The sequence below is a fragment of the Oryctolagus cuniculus genome, chromosome 10, assembly GCF_051225735.1.
Source record: "Oryctolagus cuniculus isolate XC-2025 breed Fujian yellow rabbit chromosome 10, ASM5122573v1, whole genome shotgun sequence".
In the NCBI taxonomy this organism is placed as follows: Eukaryota; Metazoa; Chordata; class Mammalia; order Lagomorpha; family Leporidae; genus Oryctolagus; species Oryctolagus cuniculus.
This window is the reverse complement of record NC_142876.1, coordinates 68,080,519-68,106,136: the sequence shown is the minus strand read 5'-3', so window position 1 is coordinate 68,106,136 and position 25,618 is coordinate 68,080,519. Positions and strand designations below refer to the sequence as shown.

General features: G+C 41.7%; 1 protein-coding gene across 6 annotated transcripts in view; it reads left to right on the top strand.

The window, feature by feature from the left end:
* PIEZO2 (piezo type mechanosensitive ion channel component 2) overlaps positions 1-25,618 on the top strand; it is a 454,193-nt gene that overhangs the window by 324,413 nt on the left and 104,162 nt on the right. For 5 of the 6 annotated variants that reach the window (XM_089305338.1, XM_089305337.1, XM_051851440.3 and 2 more), the window contains exons 8-16: positions 335-497; positions 3,074-3,193; positions 6,654-6,692; positions 7,579-7,717; positions 11,693-11,841; positions 16,063-16,293; positions 20,297-20,420; positions 22,753-23,045; positions 24,690-24,838. In XM_089305338.1, coding sequence (XP_089161464.1) covers positions 335-497; positions 3,074-3,193; positions 6,654-6,692; positions 7,579-7,717; positions 11,693-11,841; positions 16,063-16,293; positions 20,297-20,420; positions 22,753-23,045; positions 24,690-24,838 — 1,407 coding nt within the window. The remainder of the gene's footprint in view (positions 1-334; positions 498-3,073; positions 3,194-6,653; positions 6,693-7,578; positions 7,718-11,692; positions 11,842-16,062; positions 16,294-20,296; positions 20,421-22,752; positions 23,046-24,689; positions 24,839-25,618) is intronic. The other variant, XM_089305336.1, reaches the window with a different exon arrangement.

Sequence of the window (25,618 nt, the reverse complement as noted above, 5' to 3'; positions counted from 1 at the left end):
ATATCATAGTATGAGGGAATCTTTAAAAAGTTATGTAAAATGTGTGCTGTGAAAAAACTGTGCATGGAGTTAAAAAATATTTTTCACCAAGATAAATTATCTTTTAGTTCCACTTTTCAGGAATATTTTGAAATATGTGCATGAACTATATTTTATCCACATTTAATAAAGATATAGAGATACATATATATAGAAGTGTTGTTGAAATGTATTGAATAGAACTGATTATCCTAGGAATGGTTCATGAATGTATTGAAAACAAAATATTTTCATTTTGTATTGGTAGCATAAAGTTTATTGGATTTTGAAAGCATCTTTCTTTGTTTTGAAACAGGTTGTTTGGTATCAAATCAGTCATTCAAACAGACTGTTCCAGTACTTGGAAGATCATAGTAAACCCAGAGTTGTCATGGTACCACCACGCCAACCCCATCCTCCTGCTGGTGATGTATTACACGCTGGCAACTCTTATCCGGATCTGGCTACAAGAACCCCTGGTAAGAATGGAAAGGTTTCCTGATCGTGTCTGCAAAGTAACCTGGAGTCGCCAGGGGAAATGGTTCATTCCCACGCCCACTGACTCACCAGTCCTGTATTCCAGTGTGACTCGGGTGTGCTGGTTGCAGTGTTCTGATTCTGCAGAGAGTATTAAGTAGCTATGAATCCTCTAACTCCCTCTGCCAGCATATCCCTGTGCTGCTAAGAATGAGGCTGGGGAGAAGCAAGAAGTCATTGTTAACTGAGTGCAGACCAAGCACGCAGGCCATGTGACGGCTGTCTGCATAAGTTATCTCACTTGAGCTGCTAAATAACTCCAATGAAGAGGTATTATGCCCATATGAACAGATGAACAAAATAAGGTTAGGTAAACATTTTCTAAAATAATACAGTTTCCCTTCCTTACTGCATGGTACAAATTGGACTCACAGCCATGCTTGACAACAAAGCCAGGGTCTTCTTCTGCATGGTGACTGAAGTTCTCCATATTTCTTCCAGCTCTCCTAGCCTCTGAGGGAGCTATAAGAAGGGCCCAACCCTTGGCCACACCTGTACACTTCTGGGCATCCCGTTGCAAGGGGTGGGGATTAAGACACTCCCCTTCCCCTTCTGGTGCAACCAAAGGCTAGTGTGTCCTTATAGGAATGCTACAAAGGAAACAGCACTTGTGTGTGTGGTAGGGGATACCAAAGCTTGTGTGGCTTCTGTCTTTTCCCTTTCAGTGGCACAAAGCATCAGTCTACTTTTATTTCTCCAGAATGTCAGGAGCTCTGCTATTACATAGTTCACTGGCAAAGGAAAGAGGCAAGTTAAAGGTGTTTGGACCATTGATGACAACCATTACCAACATAGTGCATAGTGTGTTATAGGCTTGAAAGGAAATCCAATCAAATTGTCTTAGTTTTTCTTCAGTTCTCTTTTAAAATTTGACTAAGCCAATGAAATCAACTAAAGTGTTCACTGTACTTACTTCCTCTGCAAACATATATGTGAATATGTATATTGTGCAAACACAAATAAATGTGTATACATATGGGATTAACAGATAAGCAGGTGCTTCAAGAAGTTTGGAGACAACGTGCCTTAGCTTTTAATTCAATTTTCCATGAACTTTTTAAAGTCCCCTGTTACTATGAGAACTATTTCTGAACACTGTCTTACACATGCTAAACACTAGTTTAAGACATTAAATTATCTACAGGTCCCAGTACCTAGAATTTTCTCCATTATATCTCCAGGGGTCTCTCCAATCCACAGTGATACAGTGAAGGTTGTGTTATGGCCCCTTCTTGCCAATGTGGTGGGGCTATCTGGGGAACAGGGCAGGCAAGGAGAGAACAGGAAAGGCAATCAAAGCTATAGACCATGAGACAACAGCAGTATCAAAAATTATAATGTCTGCGGGGTTTTGTGAAGGATTTTAATTTTAGTGTTATTTTAATACCAGTATCAATGTCTCATTAGACAGGCACTTGTTTTATGCACTTGATAGGCTCTTGCTTATGCACTTAATAGGCTCTAGATACTGGTGGCTTTAATAAAGATCATTTTAATTAAAGATTGCCAATGGCTGGCTTACAGTTAGCTGTGTGCTTTTTTGAAATCTCTTTCTCTAAGTGCCATTTGCAGAGCTGCTTCCTAGGGCCTTTGGGAAGCTGTGGCAATTTAAGAACATCAGCATGTTCTGTAATGTGTGGGATTCAGTAGGCATCAGGTAACTTTTCTTTTTTAAAAAAGAGATTTTCAGGGCCAGCGTTGTGGCATAGCAGGTAAAGTCGCCACCTGCTGCACCGGCATCCCATATAGACGACGGTTCGAGTCCTGACTGCTCATCTTCCCATCTAGCCCTCTTCTATGGCCTGGGAAAGCAGTGGAAGATGGCCCAATTCCTTGGGCCCCTGTACCCACGTGGGAAGACCCAGAAGAAGCTCCTGGCTCCTGGCGGGTTAGCACAGCTCCAGCCGTTGCCGCCAGTTAGGGAGTGAACCAGTGGATGGAAGAACTCTCTCTCTCTCTCTGACTCTCCTTCTCTCTTTGTGTAACTCTTTCAAATAAATAAATGAATCTTTAAAAAAGAGAGAGAGAGAAATTTTCATTTATTTATTTGAGAGCTGGAGTTATAGACAATTAGAGGGAGAGACAGAGAGAAAGGTCTTCTATCCACTAGTTCATTCACCAAATGGCCGCAATGGCGGGAGCTGGGCCAATCTGAAGACAGGAGCCAGGAGCTTCCTCCAGGTCTCCCACGCAGGTGCAGGGACCCTAGCACTTATGCCATCTTCTACTGCTTTCCCAGGCCATAGCAAAGAGCTGGATTGGAAGTAGAGCAGCCAGGACACAAACTGGCAGCCATATAGGATGCCAGTACCACAGAGGCTGCATATAAATATGTTTATCGATCACAGGGCAGCATTTTTGCCATTTAAAAAAAATGTCTTAATGAAAGCTCATCTATTGTGTACCCTGTTTTTGAAAACTAATCCTAGAGCCAGAGCCACAAAGCTTCCTCCTGGCTGCCCAGGCTGCCTGGGCAACTGTTTTGGGAGCAGAGCTGTTCCTATTGTTCTGATTCCAGGTGCAGGAGGACAAGACCAAGGAAGAGGACAGAGCCCTGGCCTGTAGCCCCATCCAGATCACGGCTGAGAGGAGGCGGAGCCTGTGGTACGCCACCCATTACCCAACCGATGAGAGAAAAGTAAGCCATGGAGAAAGGATCTCTATTTCTTAATTTATTCTTCCAATTTTGTACTGTGTGATTGAATATGAGCCTTATCAAACATCCGTGCACATGGGTTGCTCATAGCACATAGAAAGCCTGATTTAGAAGGGTTAGTCCCAGAGAGCTGTTTCCACAGAGGGAACACTGGGCTTCTGAAGAAAATGACGTGGTCTCATCAAACCCTATAACACCACTCATGTTCCATTGCTTCCCATACAAGTCTTGTAAGCCTTAAAAAAAAATCTTAATCTTTGAAGGACAATTCTGTGTTTCAAGCAAAAAAAACAAAAAAGCAATCTGTTGGCATGGGGGAGGTGAATGTTTCAGTGTTGAAATGCATGGCATACAACACCAAGGGTCTTCAAAAGGTTCATGTCAGATGTGTATCATGAAAACACTGTGTTTTGCACTGAAATAAACTAATCTTTTAATTCCATTTGCCCATGAACTTCTTCAGGTACACTGGTAATTTACCCTGTTGCATAGTTGGTCATTGTAGTAATTTCCATACCCGCTCAGACAGGACCCAGTGTATTAATGTGATGAAAATTCTCTTATTAGTTTAGGCAACTGTGTGTATTGACCAGAAAAATGAGTATAGTCAGATATCATCTGAGTTATATGTACTCCATAATACACAGTTCATATATTTATATATATAACATATATAAAATATATAACATTTTGATCATTTTTTTGGCCATGTTGAACTCAACTCAGTGCAATGGTGACTGACTGTTCTTGCATGGGGTCGATGTTTTGTCTCCCAGCATGGAGGAGAACTGAGTAGATTCTCCCAGGTGAACAACTGAGGAGTGGATTTTCTGGTTTATTTGGCGGCAGGACACAGAGTCCTATTCTCAGAGTTGCTATCATGTGCTGGAAGAGGGTGACCCACAACTCAGCTGCCGAAGGGAGTGACCACATTGCATCATGGAGCAGCGATGGCACCCTGCGCCTCCTGAGGGTTTTCAGGGACTCTTGTCTGCCTCTCGTGGACCCGGGTTTCAGGATAAACTGTGTATCTGTCAGCAGGATAGGGCAGCCATTTTCAAAGTGAGGCCTGTGGATCTCTAGAGAGCCTGTGGCCGTGTCCCCAAGGTCACAACTGTGTCTGTGTTAATACTGAAGATCTTTGCCTGATAGGACAAAGCAAAGGCCTGTGCACCAGCCAAGGCTGAGGCACCAGCTGCACGGTGGTGATTGTGCACAGAGTCCTTCACTGCCAATCACACACAGAAATAAAACCAAAGGCTGGTTTTGCTTAAGAAAACCCTTCACGAGCCAGAAAGAGTTACAGTCATGCTGCAAATATGTCAATACCAGGTCGCACACATGAACAGGAGAACCAGGCTAAAAAATTCCTATGACGCCATTGCTGTCATCACATAACACAGCACATTACTCACGTGTTTGTGGTGATGCTGGGGTAAATAAAACTGCTGATTTTGAAGAAAGGGAAAACTTTCCAGATGAATTTAGTGTAGACTGAGTGTTCAGTATTGATAAGGTCTACAGCAGTGTAGAGCAATGCCCTAGATCCTCACATTCACTCACCACTCACTCATTCACTCACCCACCCAAAGCCACTTCCAGTCCTGCAAGCTCCATTCACACTAAGTGCCTTATACAGGGGTACCATTTGTTCTGTCCGTTATAGCTTTTTTACTTTACCCTTTCTGTGCTTAGACACACAAATACCATTATGTTACAGTTACCTACAGTATTTAGTACAGTAGCATGCTGTATTGGCTTCTAGCCTGAAGGTAATAGGCTGTACCAGACAGCCCAGGTGTGTAGATAAGGGACAAAATTGTCAAGCAACACAATTCTTGGATGGTATCCCTGTGGTTAAGTAATGCATGACTGTGTTGATTTTCTTAACTCTCAAACTGGAGTGCACTTCTTTGTCTCTATGTGACAAAATGCAGGACTTGGAATATGATAACTGTCCCAGTGCTGAGTGGGGACTCATTGTAGGCACCGTGGGTCCTTGCCATGTTTCCATGGAAGATCACTTTTACCTGGAATAGCAGCAATGGACAAATTTTAGCTATTCAGATCCGGGCATTTGTCAGACAATTACTAGAAAATAAATGAAGTGAGGCCATCACTCTAAGGCAAACAACGGACAGCATTTGTTGCCACCAAAGGAGTTTGAGCATTTGAGTAAAAATTAGAATTTTGGAAATTTGTGTCCACCCTGGAGAACTTGAAAACTTCCCAATATTTTGAGACATTCTGATGAAGTCAGAATAGTGCTAACAAGCATGCTTGTTAAAGTATTTTGAAGTGAAATGGACTATATTTGGTAGGGCTGTAAAACTCACTGACCCAAACACTTCCAAATCTCCACTGCCTGATAGTGCAGAATGTGGGCAGAAGATCCATAGGAGGTGAAGGACGCATTAGTGGGTGTATGTGACACAGAGTATGGAAAGCTCTTTGATGTGGTTTCAGAGTCCTCATTTCAGCCAACCTTCGCGAAACTTCGATTGGTTGAGTTTCGTAGTATGCACTGTTATCTGGATAGACTATTAGCATATTCCTTCCACTTCCAATTGCATACCTCAGGGAAGCCAGATTTTCTTGACACTTCAACCAGAACAACATATCGCAGCAAACTGAATGCAGAAACAGATACAGAATGCAGTTGTCTTCTTTTAAGCCAGACAGTAAAAATATGTGCAAATGTGCAAAACAATGATACTCTTTGCATTTCACTAGTTTAGGGGTGTTTCTTCTTGAAAATATATGTGCTTGCATCATTTATTTATGTTAAGGTTTATGTTAACCAAGGCATATGTTACATGCCTTGATTTTAATTTCTAGTATGGTAATACATAAATAAAAGAGCTTTGGATCCTTCTGTGACTTTTAAGAATGTAAATGAATCTTGACCCAAAAATTGTTGCAAAATCATTTTTATTTGCCGTGCTAGTTACTATTTGGGAGAATTCAAAACAACCTGACACTGATACACTTAAAAATTATCATCATACAATAATTATTTTATTGTTGACAGTATGAAAATTTTAAAATAATATCAAAACACAGTACAATTTCTCTTTATTAAGAATCTCTTCTTTCTTGAAAAGCAAATACTTTTAAAATTCTGCAGATGTTTCAAAGGATTCTTGGAGTATAAAAACCAGGGTAGCTTATGTATTAAATAAAACACTGGAAAAGCATTTTTTTTTATAGTCATGTGGTTTAGGGTCACTTATTTGCTGTTATAATTAACAGTTAATATCAAACCTGGAAAATTTTGCATTAGTCAGCAATGTCCTTTATATCTTGCATGGCTGTTTTAACATACTAGCATCCACCTGACTAAAGAGAATTGGTATGTGTTACAGTAAAACTTAATAGATATGTGTAAACACAATGCTTCTAGCTTACTTATTAACATGCTGTCCTGCATTGCTTTTTGCAGCTTTTATCCATGACCCAAGATGACTACAAGCCATCTGATGTTAGTATATCCTTAGAATTATCATATCTGCTTATGTAAGTGATGTAAAAGTGACAGAAATGAAATTAGATCATTAGATCCAGTACAGTGTATGGATCTATAAAATTTCCATAAGATTTTCGGTTATTTTTGTGCAGAAATTATATGTGGCTTATTGCTGTTAGAACGCCAACATGAGATTGAATATAATCAAGGGAAATATGTTTAAAATTTAGAAGATTCTGAGGGACTTCTTAAAAATACTTTTGTTCTGTAACTCCATGCCCATGACAGAATTTAAATAGGAAGTCTCATGTGTACTGAACTGTGGGTATTCACATACTTATTTCAAAAAATGTAATGCCAAGAGATAGAGGGAGAAAACCAGGCAATGACACTTGATGATTCAGTAAGAGAATTTCACGCCTGGAGTAAGTGAGGGATCCCCAGAAGGTGACTTTCACCTGAGACCCGAAGGGTGCTTGTATTAGTCCTGTAGAGAGAAGTGTGGGCCACAGGGCTAGACAGGAATAGACCAGGCCCAAGAAAGTGCTGGAGACCACCAGAGCTGGAGTGATGTCTCAAAGGTAGACAGTGGTGGGAGCTGGGACTAAAAACATCAGACCCTCTTATGAAAGCCTCACTGGCATTTTTGGACAAGTTTGTGCTTTATACTGAGAACAGAGAGTTTAGTGTATGATTCAGAACAAAGGTGCGGCAAGATTGGATACATACTTTATTACAAACACTCTGGATCATTCCGTGGAGGTGAGACTTGCTAAACTAATGGGATGATTGATGAAAGTGTTCAGCTTCCAATCAGCTCTTCACTGCCTAGTTGTGCATAGAGTAAGGAGAGGAGAAGGTCTCCCCACCATGACAATTCTTTCCCCACATTGCCCCACAGGGCCTGCTGGTGACCGTGAATGGCAACCCCGTGGACTACCACACCATCCACCCCAGCCTGCCTGTGGAGAACGGCCCTGCCAAGGCTGACCTATACTCAACACCCCAATATCGCTGGGAGCCATCCGGTGAATCCTCAGGTAACTCTTCCTGGGGTGGTGTTTCCATCTCACTTATAAGCTCAATGTGATTGATGTTCCTTTCTTTAGTTTGTTTTTTTTTTTTTTTTGCCATTTCTTTTTTTTTTAATTTTATTTAAGGTATACCAATTTCATGTATTTCATATATACAGATTTAGGAACACAGTGATACTTCCCACTCTACCCTTCCTCCCACTCATCGTCTCACTCTTTTTCCTCCTCTCTCTCCTATTCCCACACTTAATTTTTACAAAGATCTGTTTTCAGTTTGCTTTATACACATAAGATTAATCCTACATTAAGTAAAGAGTTCAGCAAATAGCATGAAGAAAAAAACACTGTTCCTCAATCATCAAGACTTGGGTTGTAAACAATCATCAAAACTTGAAATGTCAATTTCACTCCAATATACTACGTTTTAGGTACTCTATTAGTTACCTCAGATCAGGGAAAACATATGGTATTTTTCTTTTGGGGACTGGCTTTTTTCACGAAGTATAATGATTCCCAATTGCATCCTTTTTATTGCAAATGACTGGATTTCATTTTTTTTTCATTTATTTTTACCACTGAATAGTATTCCATAATGTAAATATACCATAATTTCTTTAGCCAATCACCAGTTGATCCACATCTGGGTTGATTCCATATCATAGCTATTATAAATTGAGCTGCAATAAACATGAGGTTATAGATAACTCCTTCATTTGCTGATTTCATTTTGTTGGGGTAAATTCCCTGGAGAGGGGTTGCTGGGTCATGTGGTATATCTATTTTCAATTTTCTGTGATATCTCCATACTGTCTTCCACAGTTATGTCTGCACCAGTTTACTTTTCACCAATAGTGGATTAGGGTACCTTTTCTCCCACAACCTCACCAGCATTTGTGGTTTGTTGGTTTCCAGATGAGAGCTATTCTAACTGGAGTGAGGTGAAACCTCATTGGGGTTTTGATTTGCATTTATCTGATGGCTAGTGATTCTGATCATTTTTTCAAGTGTCTGTTGGTCATTTGAATTTCTTCTCAAAAAATGCCTGTTCAAGTCCTTTGCCCATTTCTTAACTGAATTGTTTGTTTTGTTGTTGAATTTATTGAGCTTGTTTTAGATTCTGGATGTTAACCCTTTATAAGTTGCATAGCTTACAAATATTTTTTCCCATTCTGTTAGTTGCTTCTTCACTTTGCTGAATGTTTCCTTTGCAGTGCAGAAACTTCTCAACTTGGTATAATCCCATTTGTCAATTTTGGCTTTGATTGCCTGTGCTTCTGGAATCTTTTCTAAGAAGTCTTTGCCTATGCTGATGTCTTGCAGAGTTTCCCTGATGCTCTCTAGTAATTTGATGTATTGGGTCATAAATTTAGGTCTTTGATCCATTTGACTGGATTTTTGTGTAAGGTGTAAGATATGGATCTTGTTTCATACTTCTACATGCAGGGATCAGTTTCCCCAGCACCATTTATTGAAGAGACTGTCCTTGCTCCAGGGATTGATTTTACCTCCTTTGTCAAAGAATAGTTCATTGTAGATGCCGGGACTGATTTCTGGAGTTTCTATTCTGTTCCATTGGTCTACATGTCTGTTTTTTGCCTGTACTAGGCTGTTTTGACTATAACTGTCCTGTAGTATGTCGAAATCAGGTATTGTGATGCCTCAAACTTTGTTGTCTGCACAGCATTTAAAAAGTACTTTTAATGGTAACTAACATTTTAAAAGTTACACCTCGGATCTAGAAATGGACATTTCTGCAATCTCATGAAGAGTGTGAACATCTGGCAACACTAGCCCCTTATCCCTACAAGACAGCTGTTGACTGCATCTTTGTTGTCATTTCCCCTGCCAGCATGACCAGTCACCAATTCATAAAGGCAGAATTAGCTTAGTGTAGGGGGTGTGGGTGGGGCGGAATGTGTACAGCTTGCATGCAGGTAGCAAAGTGGCAACAGAATTATAGTGAATTTTTATCTCTCTTTATGTGAAATTAAAATGAGCATTATCAGACATTATCCAGGCTCAGTGAATGCCAGCAGCCATCCAATTTGCATTAGTAGAACATTAGACCCTTTTTGCATAATACTTTATCAGGCTTATGCCGATGGTCTGTTCTTCATAATTCTTTATCAGTACTTCCTCCATCTGCCCCTAACGGGTACAGCTGGTTAGTCACATTATCCAACACTCTCCTTTAAGAGCACATCAAGGTCAGTCCCCTATACACACACACACACACACACACACACAAGTGGCACCTGTAAGGCTTCACAGAACATCAGGCTCCACCAGCTGGTTACACATTTCTGTATCTTACCTGCATGTGTAATGTGTATTGGTTTGAAATTCAGTCTTAACCTGAAAAGCTGAAGGAAATACAGTGCCTTCCATGTGTGGTCCCGAGTGTGGGCACCAGAATCACACAGGGCAGGGCTCGAGAGCTGGCATCTGTAACTGCTAACATTCAAGATGTTTGGGTCACAGCCAAGACATACTTCTAGTACACATTTTTCACCTGAGGACAAACACATAGAATTTAACTGCTGACAAGGGCCACCCAAACATACTCAAAACATAAGTTGAACTTTCAGACATAAAATAAGATCTGGGAAGGTGATCATTTTACATATTAAATCTATATCCAGGGATTGGTCCAAAGGGGTTGGTTCCACTCCCCATTCCCTTAGATACCAAAGTTCCAGGGCACCAAGTCCCTTACATAAAATGATGTAGTGTTTATATTTAACCTCCCATAGACTTTAAATCATCTCTAGGTTACTTATAACACCTAATACAACGTGAAAGATTGTATAAATCATTGTGATGCTACATAATTTAGGAAATAATGACATGAAAAAAGTTCATTCATGTTCACTGCAGGTGCAGTATTTTTTTCCAGAAATTCTCACTTCTTGCTTGGTTGAAGACAACTCATAGATACTGAGTCAACCATACACAAAAATGCCACGACCAGAGAACTAGCATGCTGGTGACTCCATAGTCATCAGCTTCAGTGTTTCCATCACTGTTGATGATCTTCAAGCTTTCCCATAGAAACCCTAAGTTTATGAAAAAAGACAGTGGCCCAGGGAAATTCACATCACATCCTGACTTGGCAGCCTGCCCAGGGTGGCACGCATGTCACTGAGTTTTCAGTGCCTGTTGTTGGTGCTAGGAAACTTGCTGCTATAGCAAATTTAAACAAAAGAGACAGAAAAGATATTTTACTTGGTGACTTAGAACAACACTTGGTGCCATACAGTCCCTCTGGGATAGGAACCTGGGTGTGACTGGGCTTGTTCCTTAGGCTCAAGGTGGCTAGGTGTATTGGTTCACAATTCAGTCTTAACTGAAGTTAAGTCTTAACTCATGTTGCTGGCAGTGGCTGCTGTGTCATCTGAAGGCTGGCCTGGGGCAACACCTCCTTCTGAGCCCACTTACAAAGCGACTAGCAACCTCAGACTCCTGCTGACCACTGGCTCAGAGGCTTCTGTTCCCTGCCTCCTAGGTCTCTCCATTGGACTGTTCACTACAAGGCCCTGGCTTCTTTCAGAATGTGTGTGTGATGGGTTGAGAGAAGGTGCCCAAAGTGAAAGCCACAGTCTTTACTCACTGGATCTTGGAAGTGACATTCCATCCCTTCTGGAGTGTTCTATCTGTTAGAAGTATGTCCAGGATCCTATCCACATGCAAGAGGAGAGGATTGCACAGGGACATGATTATGAGGGGGTGGGGCCCCTGGCTTAGACAGCCTTCTCAAATGAAGTTGTCATCTCTTGATTTCTGAGTCTCAATCTTGTTACATTGACCAGATGGAAGAAAATGCATTGCTTTGAATCCTAAGAGTTTGACTAATTGGGAATAACTTCTGAAGTGAATAATTAGAGGTTATGCCAAAATTATACATGTGCTCCACTGCTTGGGCCGTCTCTACAAATTTCACCTATTTTATATCAATAGTTATGAAAGTATTTTCCCATCTAGAAAAGAAAGAGGAAGAAGAGGATGAGAAAGAAGAATTTGAAGAGGAAAGGAGCCACGAGGAAAAAAGAAGTGTGAAAGTTCATGCCATGGTCTCAGTGTTCCAGTTTATTATGAAGCAAAGTTACATCTGTGCCCTCATCGCGATGATGGTACGTATGATTGGCACTTCAGGGTACTGCAGAAATAGTACCGACAGCCCTGCTGGCTCCAGACTTTACCATCATTGCACCGGCAGCGTAAGGATTTCCGTTTCTCTGCAGTGCCTTGGCAGAGAATGGTTGGTTATTTTAATTTTTCATGGGATTTTACACTACAGATTGGAAAACCCTGTCCTCTTCAATGCCACTGATCCTCCTTTTAAATATGAATGCCTTTGTCTCAAATTAGCTGACCACAGCAGAGTATCCAAGGACATATTGGATATGTTTTCTAAAAGGTGTTGAAGGTATTCAAGGCTAACACAGCTTGCTTTGATTTCTTTTGGGAAGTGACAGCCGCATTCACATCTTTTTAAAAATTTATTTGTTTGTTTGAAAGGCAGAGTGGCAGAAAGGGAAGGACAGAGAGAGAGAAAGAGAACTTCCATCCACTGATTTGCTTCCCAAAAGGCTGCAATGGCTAGGGCTGGTCCATACTAGAAACAAGAGCCAGGAACCTAATCCTGGTCTCCCACATAGGTGGCAGGAACCTAAGCACTTCGGTTGTCATCTGTTGCTTCCCAGATGTGTTATGAAGGAGCTGGATTGGAAGTGGAGCTCCATATGGTATGCTGGTGCTGCCTAGTGCACTATGCTACAGTGCTGACCTTTCAGTCATATCTTTCTTTGCATTTGGGTGACACTCTTCCATCTTATCTGTGACAGTGCTTACCAACTACAGAATCAAGCAGCCAGGGTTCCCAAGAGCCTCCAATTGTGAGCTCTTAGTGTGGGCAGGCTCATACTTACTCCACCTCCAGCCTTACACCTTCAAACATTACTCCTTTGACAGAGAGATAGAAGACAAAAAAGAAATGCTAAGCTCACTCTTTCCTAAAAACATGTTTTCTTGGGAAACCTGATTTAGCTTTGAAAATCCTAACAGTCTATGACACAACTCCTTCCAATTCTGAGTTTAATGGTGAGACCCCCCTGGGCATGTTTCAAGACAACAAAATGAAAATGTCCTGTGACTCCAGGGAAAAACACAACAATTTCCCTGGCACTCAGTCAAGCTGCTTCCCAGGTGAACCTGTGTGTAACTCAACGATAGTTTCTATTAAGAATACTGCAGAGATGCAGTGAGGAAAAGCTCCTAGAAATTTTAATTTTTTAAAGTTTTAATTGATTTATTTTCATTTTACTTGAAAGGCAGAGTCAGAGAAAGAGAGACAGAGAGATAGACAGAGTGAGATCTTCCATCTACTGGTTCACTCTCTCCTCCAAATTCCCACAAGAGCCAGGCCAAAGCCAGGAGCCAGGAACTCAATCTGGATCTCCCATGTGGGTGGCAAGGACCCAACTACTTGAGTCATCATCTGCCGCCTCCCAGAGTGCACATTAGTAGGAAGCTAAATTGGAAGCAGAGGAGCCAGGGACTCAAACCAGCTACTGCGATAAGGGATACAGGTCTCCCAAGTGGTGACTTCACTGTTCTGCCAAATGCCCACCCCACTGATCTGTTCTCTATACGAAAGTAATTCTGTGATCTATCCTTGCTTTTTGACACTTCCCTTATATCAACCTCGACTTTAAATTACAGCAAATCTCTGACTGTTATATATTGAATATATTACAAATACAAGTTACCATTCTCATCCTGAACTCACAAAGTATACAGTTAGTTCTTTTTTTCTCCTATCACTCAGATAAATTCAGTCTTGTCTTTACTGAAAGGGAATTCTCCATTTCTTTTGAACACACAATGTGTTACTCAATCACAAGCCCTTGTGAAAACAATACAGCCCTTCATGAAAGCTTTGACCTTGCTTGGTGCCCTCCCACTGTTTCAAGGCAGCCACAATAGTACCATATGAAAAGCACCAGTCCACCATGGACATTCCCTCTCCCAGCAGACTTATCAGCCACAGACAGAAGCGGATGTCTTCCGAGAGCCAAGGCTGTGAAGATGACTGATATGTTCATTAAAAAATACAAAGCACAAATCGACTAACCCATCAGACTACTCTGAAGCCCAGTGCAGGAAACAGTAATGCAGATTTAGCTCTTAATGATGGCAAGCAGAAGGCACGCGTGACTGGGCGTTAAAGAGAAAGACATTTTTCACAAATTCTTATAGCTAGCTTTTCTCTCTCATCCTCATCCTCCCATACAAGAACAGTGTAGGGGGAAATCACATTTGTGAAAATTATTCTCCTGGATCACGTGATAAGTTTGGTAAAGTTACATCTGCATTTCATGCTGCATACAATGCATTATTTAGTGTAAAACCCTTGAGTGTGTCATTTAATACAAACCCCTTCAATGTTACCGAACCTTTACCAACTGCTACTTCCAAGAACTATTTTAATGAAACAATTTTAATAAAAGCTATTTTAATCTCAAGTTTATATTTACCATGTATTTGAACCAACTTTTACAAGATATTTTATTTCTTTGACCAGCAGAGAAGCAGAGATAGAGGGAGACACAGAGACAGGGAGAGATTTTCCCTCTGCTGTTTTACTCCTTAAAAAGCCTAAATAGCTGGGGCTGGGCCAGGCCAAAGCCAGGAGCATGGAGCTCCAACCAAGTCTCACACATGGGTGCAGGGGCCCAAGGACTTGGACCATCTTCTGCTACCTTCCCAGGCTCGTCTGCAGGGAGTTGGGTTGAAAGCAGAGCAGCTTGTGTTCAAATCAGCACTCTGATATGGGATGCTGGTGTCACAGGCAGTGGCTTAACTCACTGAGCCACAATGCCAGCCCCATTAACCAACATCTTAAATAATTCATCAGTTTAAAACACTAACAGTGCTTTAGGGTAAATTTGAACATTGCCGAGAGGAAATATCTGTCTTTTGCTGACTGCATTTGTCTTAATTCTTGTTTGCTTTCCGGATGCAAAACAGGCTTGTAGAACATTTGGGACTTTAGAAGTAACTCTTGATAATTCACAATATTCAGGAGTGCAATGGACTTCAGTTAGTTCCAGACATATCTAGAAAATGTTCTTATTTTCACCAAAAAAAAAAAAAAAAAGTTAGCAGAGATTGTGGTTAACAGTTAACAGTTTTCCTGAGTTAGTATTTGTGAGCCTGATTTACAGATGGTTCTGGTCACTGCCATTTGAAATACAGCTCTGGTTCTTTGAAAGTTTAATGTGAATGGAAGAGAGCGTATCACATGTCCCAGGGGTGGGACACGTGTTAGTCCTACCCTTAGAGGACTGAAGCCGGGCTGTCCCTTGTTAACTGGGCTTTATTATGGGATAAGTGGAGCCTACTGTGCAATTTCCTCGTGTGAGTTTTCTGATTTCTGTTGTGTATTGTCCTCCTGGATCTTCAGGACGTGTGTGGAAAGTGGAACTTTAGAAGTATAAGTTAAAGGAAGGTGTTTTGTGCAGCAGGGTAAGCTGTCTCTTGGATAACATCTGGGGAGTAAACCAGCAGGTAGAAGATACACATCACTCTGCCATTAAAATAAATAATTTTTTCAAAAACCTCTGCCATAGGGCCGGCGCCGTGGCTCACTAGGCTAAGCCTCCACCTTACGGCGCCGGCACACCGGGTTCTAGTCCCGGTCGGGGCACCGGATTCTGTTCCGGTTGCCCCTCTTCCAGGCCAGCTCTCTGCTGTGGCCAGGGAGTGCAGTGGAGGATGGCCCAAGTGCTTGGGCCCTGCACCCCATGGGAGACCAGGAGAAGTACCTGGCTCCTGCCATCGGATCAGCACGGTGCGCTGGCCGCAGCGCGCTGGCCACGGCGGCCATTGGAGGGTGAACCAACGGCAAAGGAAGACCTTTCTCTCTGTCTCTCTCTCTCTCTGTCCACTCTGCCTGTCAAAAAAAAAAAAAACAAACAAAAAAAAAAAACAAAACCTCTGCCATCATCCATAAATATCCGCTGACTCCAAGCTACTGGGGGAAAAGAGAGGATAAAGATGGAGAGATTTGAAGTGAAAAGGAGAAGGACTAGGAATGATGAGTCCTTGACCTTCGACCCTGTTCCCTAGAGGAAGGTCAAAGGCAACACCATTCTCCCTGATCGGTTCCCCTCTTTCTTTCCTATGCCTTGGGCCAGGAGCTCTCCAATTCCCTCCACAGCTCTTTCCTCCCTCCTCCCCCTTTACATACTGTTGACCATTTTTTTTTAAGTTCTATATAAATTTGGCTTCACAGAGTGGGACACTGCATTGTACTGACCATGATCGTTTTCTTTCCTTCTCTCCCTGAGGCTTGGAGCATCACCTATCACAGCTGGTTGACTTTTGTGCTGCTCATTTGGTCCTGCACTCTCTGGATGATTCGCAACAGGAGAAAATATGCCATGATCAGCTCTCCTTTCATGGTTGTGTATGGAAATCTACTGCTGGTATTGCAGTATATATGGAGTTTTGAACTTCCAGAAATTAAGAAGGTTCCAGGATTTTTAGAAAAGAAAGATCCAGGAGAACTTGCTTCAAAGGTAAATGAATAGGAAAACCAGAAAACAAAATAATGAAGCAAAACCACGCTACTCATAATAATTGCTATCAAGCAAAACCTTATAAAAATGACCTCCACTTAGTCTGTGCTTCTCAAAAAATACATATTTATGGCAATTTATTTTACTTAGCAATCTCTATAATTTAAACATGAACATAATTCCACTTTGCTTTGGTTTTTACTTAAAACGTCAATGCTTTCTAATCAAAGAAAATTATAAATTGTATATTCAAAATTAGATGTGGACGTAGGAATACGACATAGACGATGTCAAGATATTGGAAGATTTTCTTTGATAGATAGTGAATTTCTAAAAAAATGCTTAGTACATTGCTGTTATAAATAATCATTGATTTTAATGACTTTTCTTTCCAATTCTATCCCAGAAAACATGCTTAACAGCAAAAATTAAGTATGATACTTGCTTTTTTCCCTCTCAATTACATGATATGCCTTCTTAGGTGGTGACAAAGTGCATCATTGTTTCATTTCTCGTTCATTTTCATGGTACATGTTACTGGTTTTTATTTGAGAAACTTAGGTATCCCCACTTTACCTGCCCTGTTAACAAAGTGGTTAAACACACATCCCCTGGCTACTGACACCTTTGTTTTCAGACACTAAAAGCAATCCTATGTGCATTGAATGAGTCTTGAAAATTTGTCCTCTAAACAAAGTAGAAAAGTAGCAGCCCTGAAATGACACCCATTTACCTTCACCTGTCCTGGGAGTAGTCCCCCTCTTTAAAGGTCATCACCTCCCCTCCCCACAGCCAAGATAATCAAGAGAAAAATGAGGCAATGTGTAAACTACACCAAGGACGCATTTTTGTAAGAGGTTTTTTGATGAAGGACTCTTGGGATGAAGGAAAAAAAAACACTAACAGGTGAATGCCAATGGCATTTAGAGATCAGACCGTGATTCCCTGTATTCATAGACCCAGGAAATTCTATTCCTTCCTTCCTTCCTTCATCCCATTCTCCCAGCCCTGCTTTCACTCCTTAATCACACCCCTGACTGCAAATCCTTATCACACTCCCAAGTCACCTTTGGGTGACACTCTTACATTGATTCTCTCTCCTTCTTTCCCCCTAAACACAGGCACACACGCACACACACTCACACACAACTGTTGTTAGTCTTTTCTATCAGAGAAATTCAGAAGCTAAAGGCCATTCAAAATCTTCTTCGTTGGACTGTGTAAAAGCTATTTCAGGGCCGGCGCTGTGGCTCAATAGGCTAATCCTCCACCTTGCGGCGCCGGCACACCGGGTTCTAGTCCCGGTCAGGGCGCCGGATTCTGTCCCGGTTGCCCCTCTTCCAGGCCAGCTCTCTGCTATGGCCAGGGAGTGCAGTGGAGGATGGCCCAGGTGCTTGGGCCCTGCACCCCATGGGAGACCAGGAAAAGCACCTGGCTCCTGGCTCCTGCCATCGGATCAGCGCGGTGCGCCGGCTGCAGCGGCGGCCATTGGAGGGTGAACCAACGGCAAAGGAAGACCTTTCTCTCTGTCTCTCTCTCTCACTGTCCACTCTGCCTGTCAAAAATAAAAAAAAATAAAAAAAAAAAAGCTATTTCAAGCTGACTGAGAGTACCAGCGAGAGTTCTAGAAATGTGTGCCAGGACCCCTTGTCTAATCTAAAATTAATATTTGATTGGGAGGGAAACATTATTTGGGAAATAAACTGTTACCTATTTTTTTTTTTTTTTTTGACAGGCAGAGTGGACAGAGAGAGAGAGAGACAGAGAGAAAGGTCTTCCTTTGCCGTTGGTTCACCCTCCAATGGCCGCCGCGGCCAGCGCACTGCGGCCAGCACACTGCGCTGATCCGATGGCAGGAGCCAGGTGCTTCTCCTGGTCTCCCATGGGGTGCAGGGCCCAAGCACTTGGGCCATCCTCCACTGCACTCCCTGGCCACAGCAGAGAGCTGGCCTGCAAGGGGGGCAACCAGGACAGAATCCGGTGCCCCAACCGGGACTAGAACCCGGTGTGCCGGCGCCACAAGGTGGAGGATTAGCCTATTGAGCCGCAGCGCCGGCCTGTTACCTATGTTTTTAAAGTCATTCTGGGATGCTACACTTGTATTTTATTGCACCCCAGAACAAAACAAGGAGAAAAAAAAGGGCAAAGTTTTGCCATGGACAGGAACAATCAAACTTGAGGCTCACAAAGTCTTATCACAAGGGTGTTTGTGAAATCCTGTAATTAACTCCCTCTTTCACAGAGTGCTGAATGAGTCTGTGTGACACTCTGCCCTTGGTCCTCACAGGTTTGCGTGTCCCCAGGGAGCAGCATTGTTGAGTCCTGGAGAATCTCCTCCTTGGCTCCATGGAACAGTTTTCAAAAGCTGGCTTGTGATTCAGTGTGTCCTAGGAAGGCAGTCCATCGGCCCCCAGGTCCTCCTAACCCCTCTGAATATGCCGTAGAGACACACATTTCTTTCCTAATTTGCAGTCAATTCACAATGACTTTCAGCATTTTAGCACCAGTCTTTCAAAAGGGCATGCACTCACTCTGGTTCTGGATTTCATTAGGTCTTCAGCGTGTTTACCAGAAATTCTTGGCGTGGAGTTATGTTGAAAGTAAATGATAAATGGATATTTATGGGTAGTGAAATGGGCAATTACTCAAAATGAAAATGAACCTATTCATTTGCCTATTTATCTTCTTCATTGCTTCGGCAAATATTTATCAAAAGCCTGCTAGGAACCACAATGAATCATCACTGCACATGCTCTAGGGTGGCTGTCACCCACAGAGGCAGAGAACAGAAGATGCCACGAGAATGTGGAGGAGCTGGAACTGTCACTCACTGCCGGTGGGAATGTACAATGGTGCAGCAACTTTGCAAAACAGTTTTTTTTTTTATCAATTCCTCAAATGTTGTCAATTCCTCAGAATGCTAAATAAAGAACTACCCTAAGACCAGCAATTCTGGTCCTAAGTTTCTAAGTCCAGGAGAATTGAAAACATACATTCACACAAATGCTTGCCTAGGAAGCCTTATAGCATCATTTCCCGTCATAGGCAATCAACTAATGAATGGATTAAAAATGTATTGTATGTCCATTCGATGGCATATTATTTAATAATGAAAAGAAATGAAGTACCTTAGTTGCTAAAACATAGATGAACCTGAAAAATACTATGTTCTGAAGAAGCATAAAAGAGGAGCATAACTTTTACAAATAAGCCACTTACCAATGAACGCATATGATTTTATTTGCATGAAATTAAGCCAATCTATAGGGACAAAAAGTAAATTAATAGTGGGCTAGGACTGGGATGGAAAGAACAGGAGGTGCTTCTTTAGGTCATCTTTTTGGGATGATGAAAATAGTTTAAAATTGATTTGCAGTGAGTTTGTACAAATCTGTGAACATACTAAACACATTGAATTAGACACTTTAAATTATGAAGTGTAGTGTTGTGTGAATTATACATCAATAAAGCTATTACCAAAAAAAAAAAAAAACCAGAAACAAAAACCTACCGTGTACCAGGTACTGTATTCCCTGAAAAATGGAGCTCTTTGAGATGAAAAGAAATCAAAAGCTCTTTTTGTTCTTGTAGCCCTCAAAAAATGTTAGTATAAAGTATGAGCACATAGAACTATCCTTCCCTCGGCTTTGATAGATTAATGGGAGGAAGGAGTTCTGTTTGCTGGGATGACATTTCCTTTTCCTCACCTGCAGAAGTGGTCAAAATAAGGAGCACAGCAGAAGCAGACGGGAGTCGGACAAGGACATCTTGCTCTTATGATTGTAGTGACGTCACACTCGGGGGGCAGTGGGTCAAGGACAGACCCCTTGAGGGAGCCCAGTGGCCAGCTAACACCATCTCCCAGGGTCTCCTCAGGGCCGCTGGCTCCTGGCACCCTCCAGAGAGGGGATATAGGAGCAGTGACGTTCACACCCCGGAACCTGAAGAAAGCGTTCTGTTGGTTGAAATGCTTCATTCTGTGGTGCTGACTCTCTGATTTCAGATTCTCTTCACCATCACTTTCTGGCTCCTGCTAAGGCAGCACCTCACAGAGCAAAAGGCCCTTCGAGAAAAGGAAGCCCTTTTAGCTGAAGTCAAAATTGGAAGTGAGGAAAATGAGGAGAAAGGTAAATTCGTGTGAAGAGCGGGTGACTGGCGATTTGGAGCTCAGTGCAGTTATAGAGAAAGAGCCCCCGGATACATCAGGAAGCTTAGGGTGAGACCCGAGTGGCACCTGCACGTGAGCTCAGGGTGATGAGTGACAACATTCTCTTCTCTTCTAAGAGATTGATATATTAGCCATGAGAAAACCACACAGACCCACTAGTATGTGTTTGTGTGTGTGTGTGTCTGTGTAAGATTTAGCCACTGAGTTCTTTTTCAACTCATACTTTTAGTGAGCATTGGAATCAAGAAACTAACTCAATTCTTTTAACAATTCAAACGGTCTACTTTTCTAAAAAGGAATGCACCACCAAGTAAGGAAAAACAAAAAAGGAAGAGAAGATTGTTTTCAGAAGGGTGCTTCAAAAAGTTCATGGGAAAATGGAACCAAAAGTTGTTTATTTTAGTGCCAAAATTTTGGAAATAAATGCATAAATTTTACATAATTCTCATGAACTTTGTGATGTATCTTCACAGTATCGTCTCTATTGTAGACTTACTGTAGAGGTAAAATGAGAACAACTTGCTCCCTAACTAACCACATGGATATGCCAATAAATAAAAGTGTAGTGTTTGTAGAATTGATCATGAGACTATTAGTGAAGATAGGTAGCATTGTCTCTGTAAAACAGCTATACATTTTTATAGAAGCTGAGCTGATAGCCTTTTTTTAAAATCTTTTTTTAAAAGATTTATTTATTTTACCTGAAAGTTACAGTTACACAGAGAGAGGAGAGGCAGAAACACAGAGAGAGAATTGTCATTCGCTGATTCACTCCCCAGATGGCCACAACAGCTAGAGATGCACTGATCCGAAGCCAAGAGCTGGGAGATTCTTCTGGGTCTCCCACATGAGTAAAGGGGCCCAAGGACTTGGGCCATCTTCTACTGTTTTCCTAGGCCATCAGAGAGAGTTGTATCGGAAGTGGAGCAGCCGGGTCTCGAACCGGCACCCATATGGGATGCCAGCACAGCAGGCAGCAGCTTTACCCACTAGGCCACTGTACCGGCCCTTGGGCTGATAGCCTTAAGATTAATGCAAGGGCCTGAGTTGTGGCCTAGCAGCTTCAGCCACTGCTTGTGATGCTGACATTCCATTTGAGTGCGCTTTCGAGACCTGACTGCTCTGCTTCCAATCCAGCTCCGCATAAATGGGCCTGGGAAAAGCAGTAGATGATGACCCAAGTTCTTGGGCCCCTAACACCCAGATGGGAGACTCAGATGGAGTTATGGGTTCCTGGCTCCAGCCTGGCTCAACACTGTCCATTACAGCCATTTGGAGAGTGAACCAGCAGGTGGAAGATCCCTCTGTCACCATCTCTAGCTCTAGCTCTATCTCTAGCTCTATCTCTATCTCTATCTTTCCCTCCCTCTCTCTGCCACACTGCCTTTCAAAGTAACTAAATCTTTAAAAGCTTCTAAGAGATTTATATAGTAACCATGAGAAAACCAACACAGACCCACTAATGTGTGTGTGTGTGTGTTTGTGTGTAGTTTCTTATATAGATTTAGCCATTGAGTTATTTTTCAAGAACAATAGCCTGACTATAAAGTTTAAGTCTATCCTGTGTAAATTTGATTCCTGTATTGAAAAAGAATGATTAAATTAACCAGTTGACTTTGGGGAAGAATGATTCATTCAAGTTCAACAATTGCTCTGACCCCTTCACTTCATTTTCACCCCCTCACTCTGTGAATCTATTGATTGTTTGAAAAAATTATTCAAATTTTAGGTAGCCTTGGTAACACAGAGACAGGCCTTATATATTAGCATATTTTAAAGCAAGATGAAATAGATTTTTAATTCCAGTGCAAATAATTCCTTTACATGTGGTTAAATTACAATTATTTTTTCAATTAAATTATATTTGACCTTACAGTGACATACTTCCTGGTTAAGATTGTTAGCATTAACCCCATTCAATGAAGTACTACTTGGATTCTCAAGAATCATGAAAGTGACATATTCATTGTGATTTTTGTACTGGTGCCTATTTATTTTTTTAGAGCCAACCATACCTAAAGCTATCATTATATATTAGAAGGAAGGAAGATGTTACAAAGAGATTAGCATAAACATAGCACCAAATTTATTTTCCTTTAAGCTATATTTTCAGGAAGATTATAAAAATTGACCGTGCATTAGTTATGAATGTGTCCTTGTTTATTAGGACAGGATGAAATCATTCAAATCAAATAATAATTCATAAAGTCCCTATTTCCATGTCCCACATGCATCACGCATGGTCGGAGTGTGGTTCTGGCCGGGTAACGACACAGTTTTCTGTTTTGAAGACGAGGACCTTCAAGACATTCCAGTGGAAGGGGAGCCTCAAGGGAAGGAGGAGGAAGAGGCAGCAAAGGAGGAGAAGCCAGAGAGAAAGAAGGAGGTGGAGGAGGAGGAGGTGGAGGAGGAAGACGACCAGGACATCATGAAGGTGCTGGGCAACCTGGTGGTGGCCATGTTCATCAAGTACTGGATCTATGTGTGCGGGGGCATGTTCTTCTTCGTCAGCTTCGAGGGCAAGATTGTGATGTACAAAATCATCTACATGGTGCTGTTCCTCTTCTGTGTGGCCTTGTACCAGGTAGGCGACCGTCGCCTCTCCCATCTGTCCTGGCAGTACCTGCGAGCCACCCTTGCAGAGATAATAATTACTTGAATCTCTTGAGCCTATCAGAGAAAGTGACAGATACAATGCAAAAGTGGGACATGATTCTCTTCAACGTTCTCGTCACTTTCAAACTCTAGTTCTTAAAAATTCAGAAAAGCATTCATGACCTGTTTGTAAGTTATTGATTTAAGATAAAGATATCTGAATAATTGCATTTTTAATATTAATTTAAGAGCACTGTTATTGGCTGGTGCCGCGGCTCCATAGGCTAATCCTCCACCTGCGGCGCTGGCACTCCAGGTTCTAGTCCCGGTTGGGGCACCGGATTCTGTCCTGGTTGCCCCTCTTCCAGTCCAGCTCTCTGCTGTGGCCCGGGAGTGCAGTGGAGGATGGCCCAAGTGCTTGGGCCCTGCACCTGCATGGGAGACCAGGAGAAGCACCTGGCTCCTGGCTTCGGATCAGTGCAGCGCGCCGGCCGTAGTGGCCATTGGAGGGTGAACCAACGTTAAAGGAAGACCTTTCTCTCTGTCTCCCTCTCTCACTGTCCACTCTGCCTGTCAAAAATAAAAATAAAAATAAAAAAAGAGCACTGGCCAAATAATCTAAAATAGTGAAGGATTCCCCTTGTATTCTAGGCCTTGGGATCAGAGAACTCTACATATTTATGCTGTGTGTGTATGTATTCGTGACTGTGTGTACCAATGTGTGTACAATGTATCAACTGCCTTGAGATGTCATTCATGCATTCAAATTTATTAAAGATCATATTATAATGATTACCCTCTCCACAAACTCTATTTTAACTGATGGTAGAAAGGGACCCAGTGAGAGAAGCATGATAAATATAGAATGTTCGGAAACAAACAACACAACTACAATAAACAAGAGAACGTTCTATGTGGAGAAAAATGATCCAGTGGAAATCAATGAATTTCCAAACACATTTTAAGATTCAAGACAGAAATGCTCTGATGAATATCCACAAGCGTACGATAAAGAGAGATCTCTCTGTGGTGATTTCACGTTTTTATTCCTACGCTACCTCTTTGCATTTCAAAACAGATGTAGTTTTCTCTTGGCTAGAAAACTCTCAATGAGGGCAGCACCTACCATACCATCACTTGGGTGCCTCATAGACACCAAGTCCTGCTGGGTTATAGGAGAGGATTTCAAAAAGTTAATTAAAAAGTGGAATTTGAAGATAAGTTTTTCTCCACACAAAAATCTTGAGATGCATGCATAGTTTTTTCATAAATACACATTCTCATGAGCTTCTTGAAAACTGCATAAATATTTTCTACAGTTTATATTATCTAATATTATCTATAAATTCTAATAGTATCTATAAATTCCATCCTCATAACAACTTTGCAAAGTTCTGGAAGAGAGAAGGAAAGTTCCATGAAGTTTAGCAACTTGCACAGAGGCCCAGGTAGCTGGGTCTAATCCAGATCCACCCAACTCTCTGAGGAACAGAACATGGAAAAGATGGAAGAGACTTAACTTTCAAACAGGTCTATAGATCACACCTCGTCTGGGTTGAAGAGAACAAGAGAATGTGAGTTTATCCACAGTCAATGTTGTTTTCTCAATGATTGTTCAACATCTGCTTTGCAGGTGCACTATGAATGGTGGAGGAAAATTCTGAAATATTTCTGGATGTCGGTGGTTATTTACACTATGCTGGTGCTCATCTTTATATACACATATCAGTTTGAAAACTTCCCAGGCCTGTGGCAAAATATGACTGGATTGAAAAAAGAAAAGTAAGCAATTTGAGTGTTCAATGGGTTATGGAAATGACAAAGATGCTGAAGAGTCAAATGCATAGGGCTACAAACATCGTCAAAGAAGATTTTGGAAAACCAGAGTGTTTGCAATCCTTTTAAATTCCTGGAACACAAAGTTTATCATGCATTCATCTTTGATTTCCCACTCCCTAGCCCTGAGTGGGAACACAGTAGGTACTTAATGAATAGTAAGTGAAAAATGAATATCCAGCCACATTTTCATGAAAGGACATTTGCATGTGCAACTCACATGTTGAGTACTTGGTCATGCTTTCTGCACTCCAAACAACAGCTCAGTTCTCCAGTTCACAAGTAGATGCATGGCCTCATGTGAGGCTACTTTTAAAAGTTCATGGGAAAATGGATGAAAAGAGGAGCGTATTTGTTGCAAAAATTTTTGAAATCCATGCATAGTTTTTGCATAATACACATTTTTCATGAACTTTTTGAAGACCCTGCCTCTATGTGGATTTCAATTTTTTTCCCCAAAATGAATTTATCTTTTCATTCCATTTTCCTCAAACTTTTGGAAGTGCCCTCTGATAAAGCAGCAGCCTTTCTTCCTTTATGTTGCTGGGTGCTAAGACTCTAAGGAGTCGTGAGTGCCATTGAGAACAACGTCACCGTACTTGCCAACAGAGGCAGCAGGATGGGATGGTGTTTCCTGTGTCTGTAACAGGTAGTGCCAGCTCCTGTTCTGGTTTGCTTTGGTGAACGTATGCAATTAGTGAGGAAACCTAGTCATAATTGGCCTTG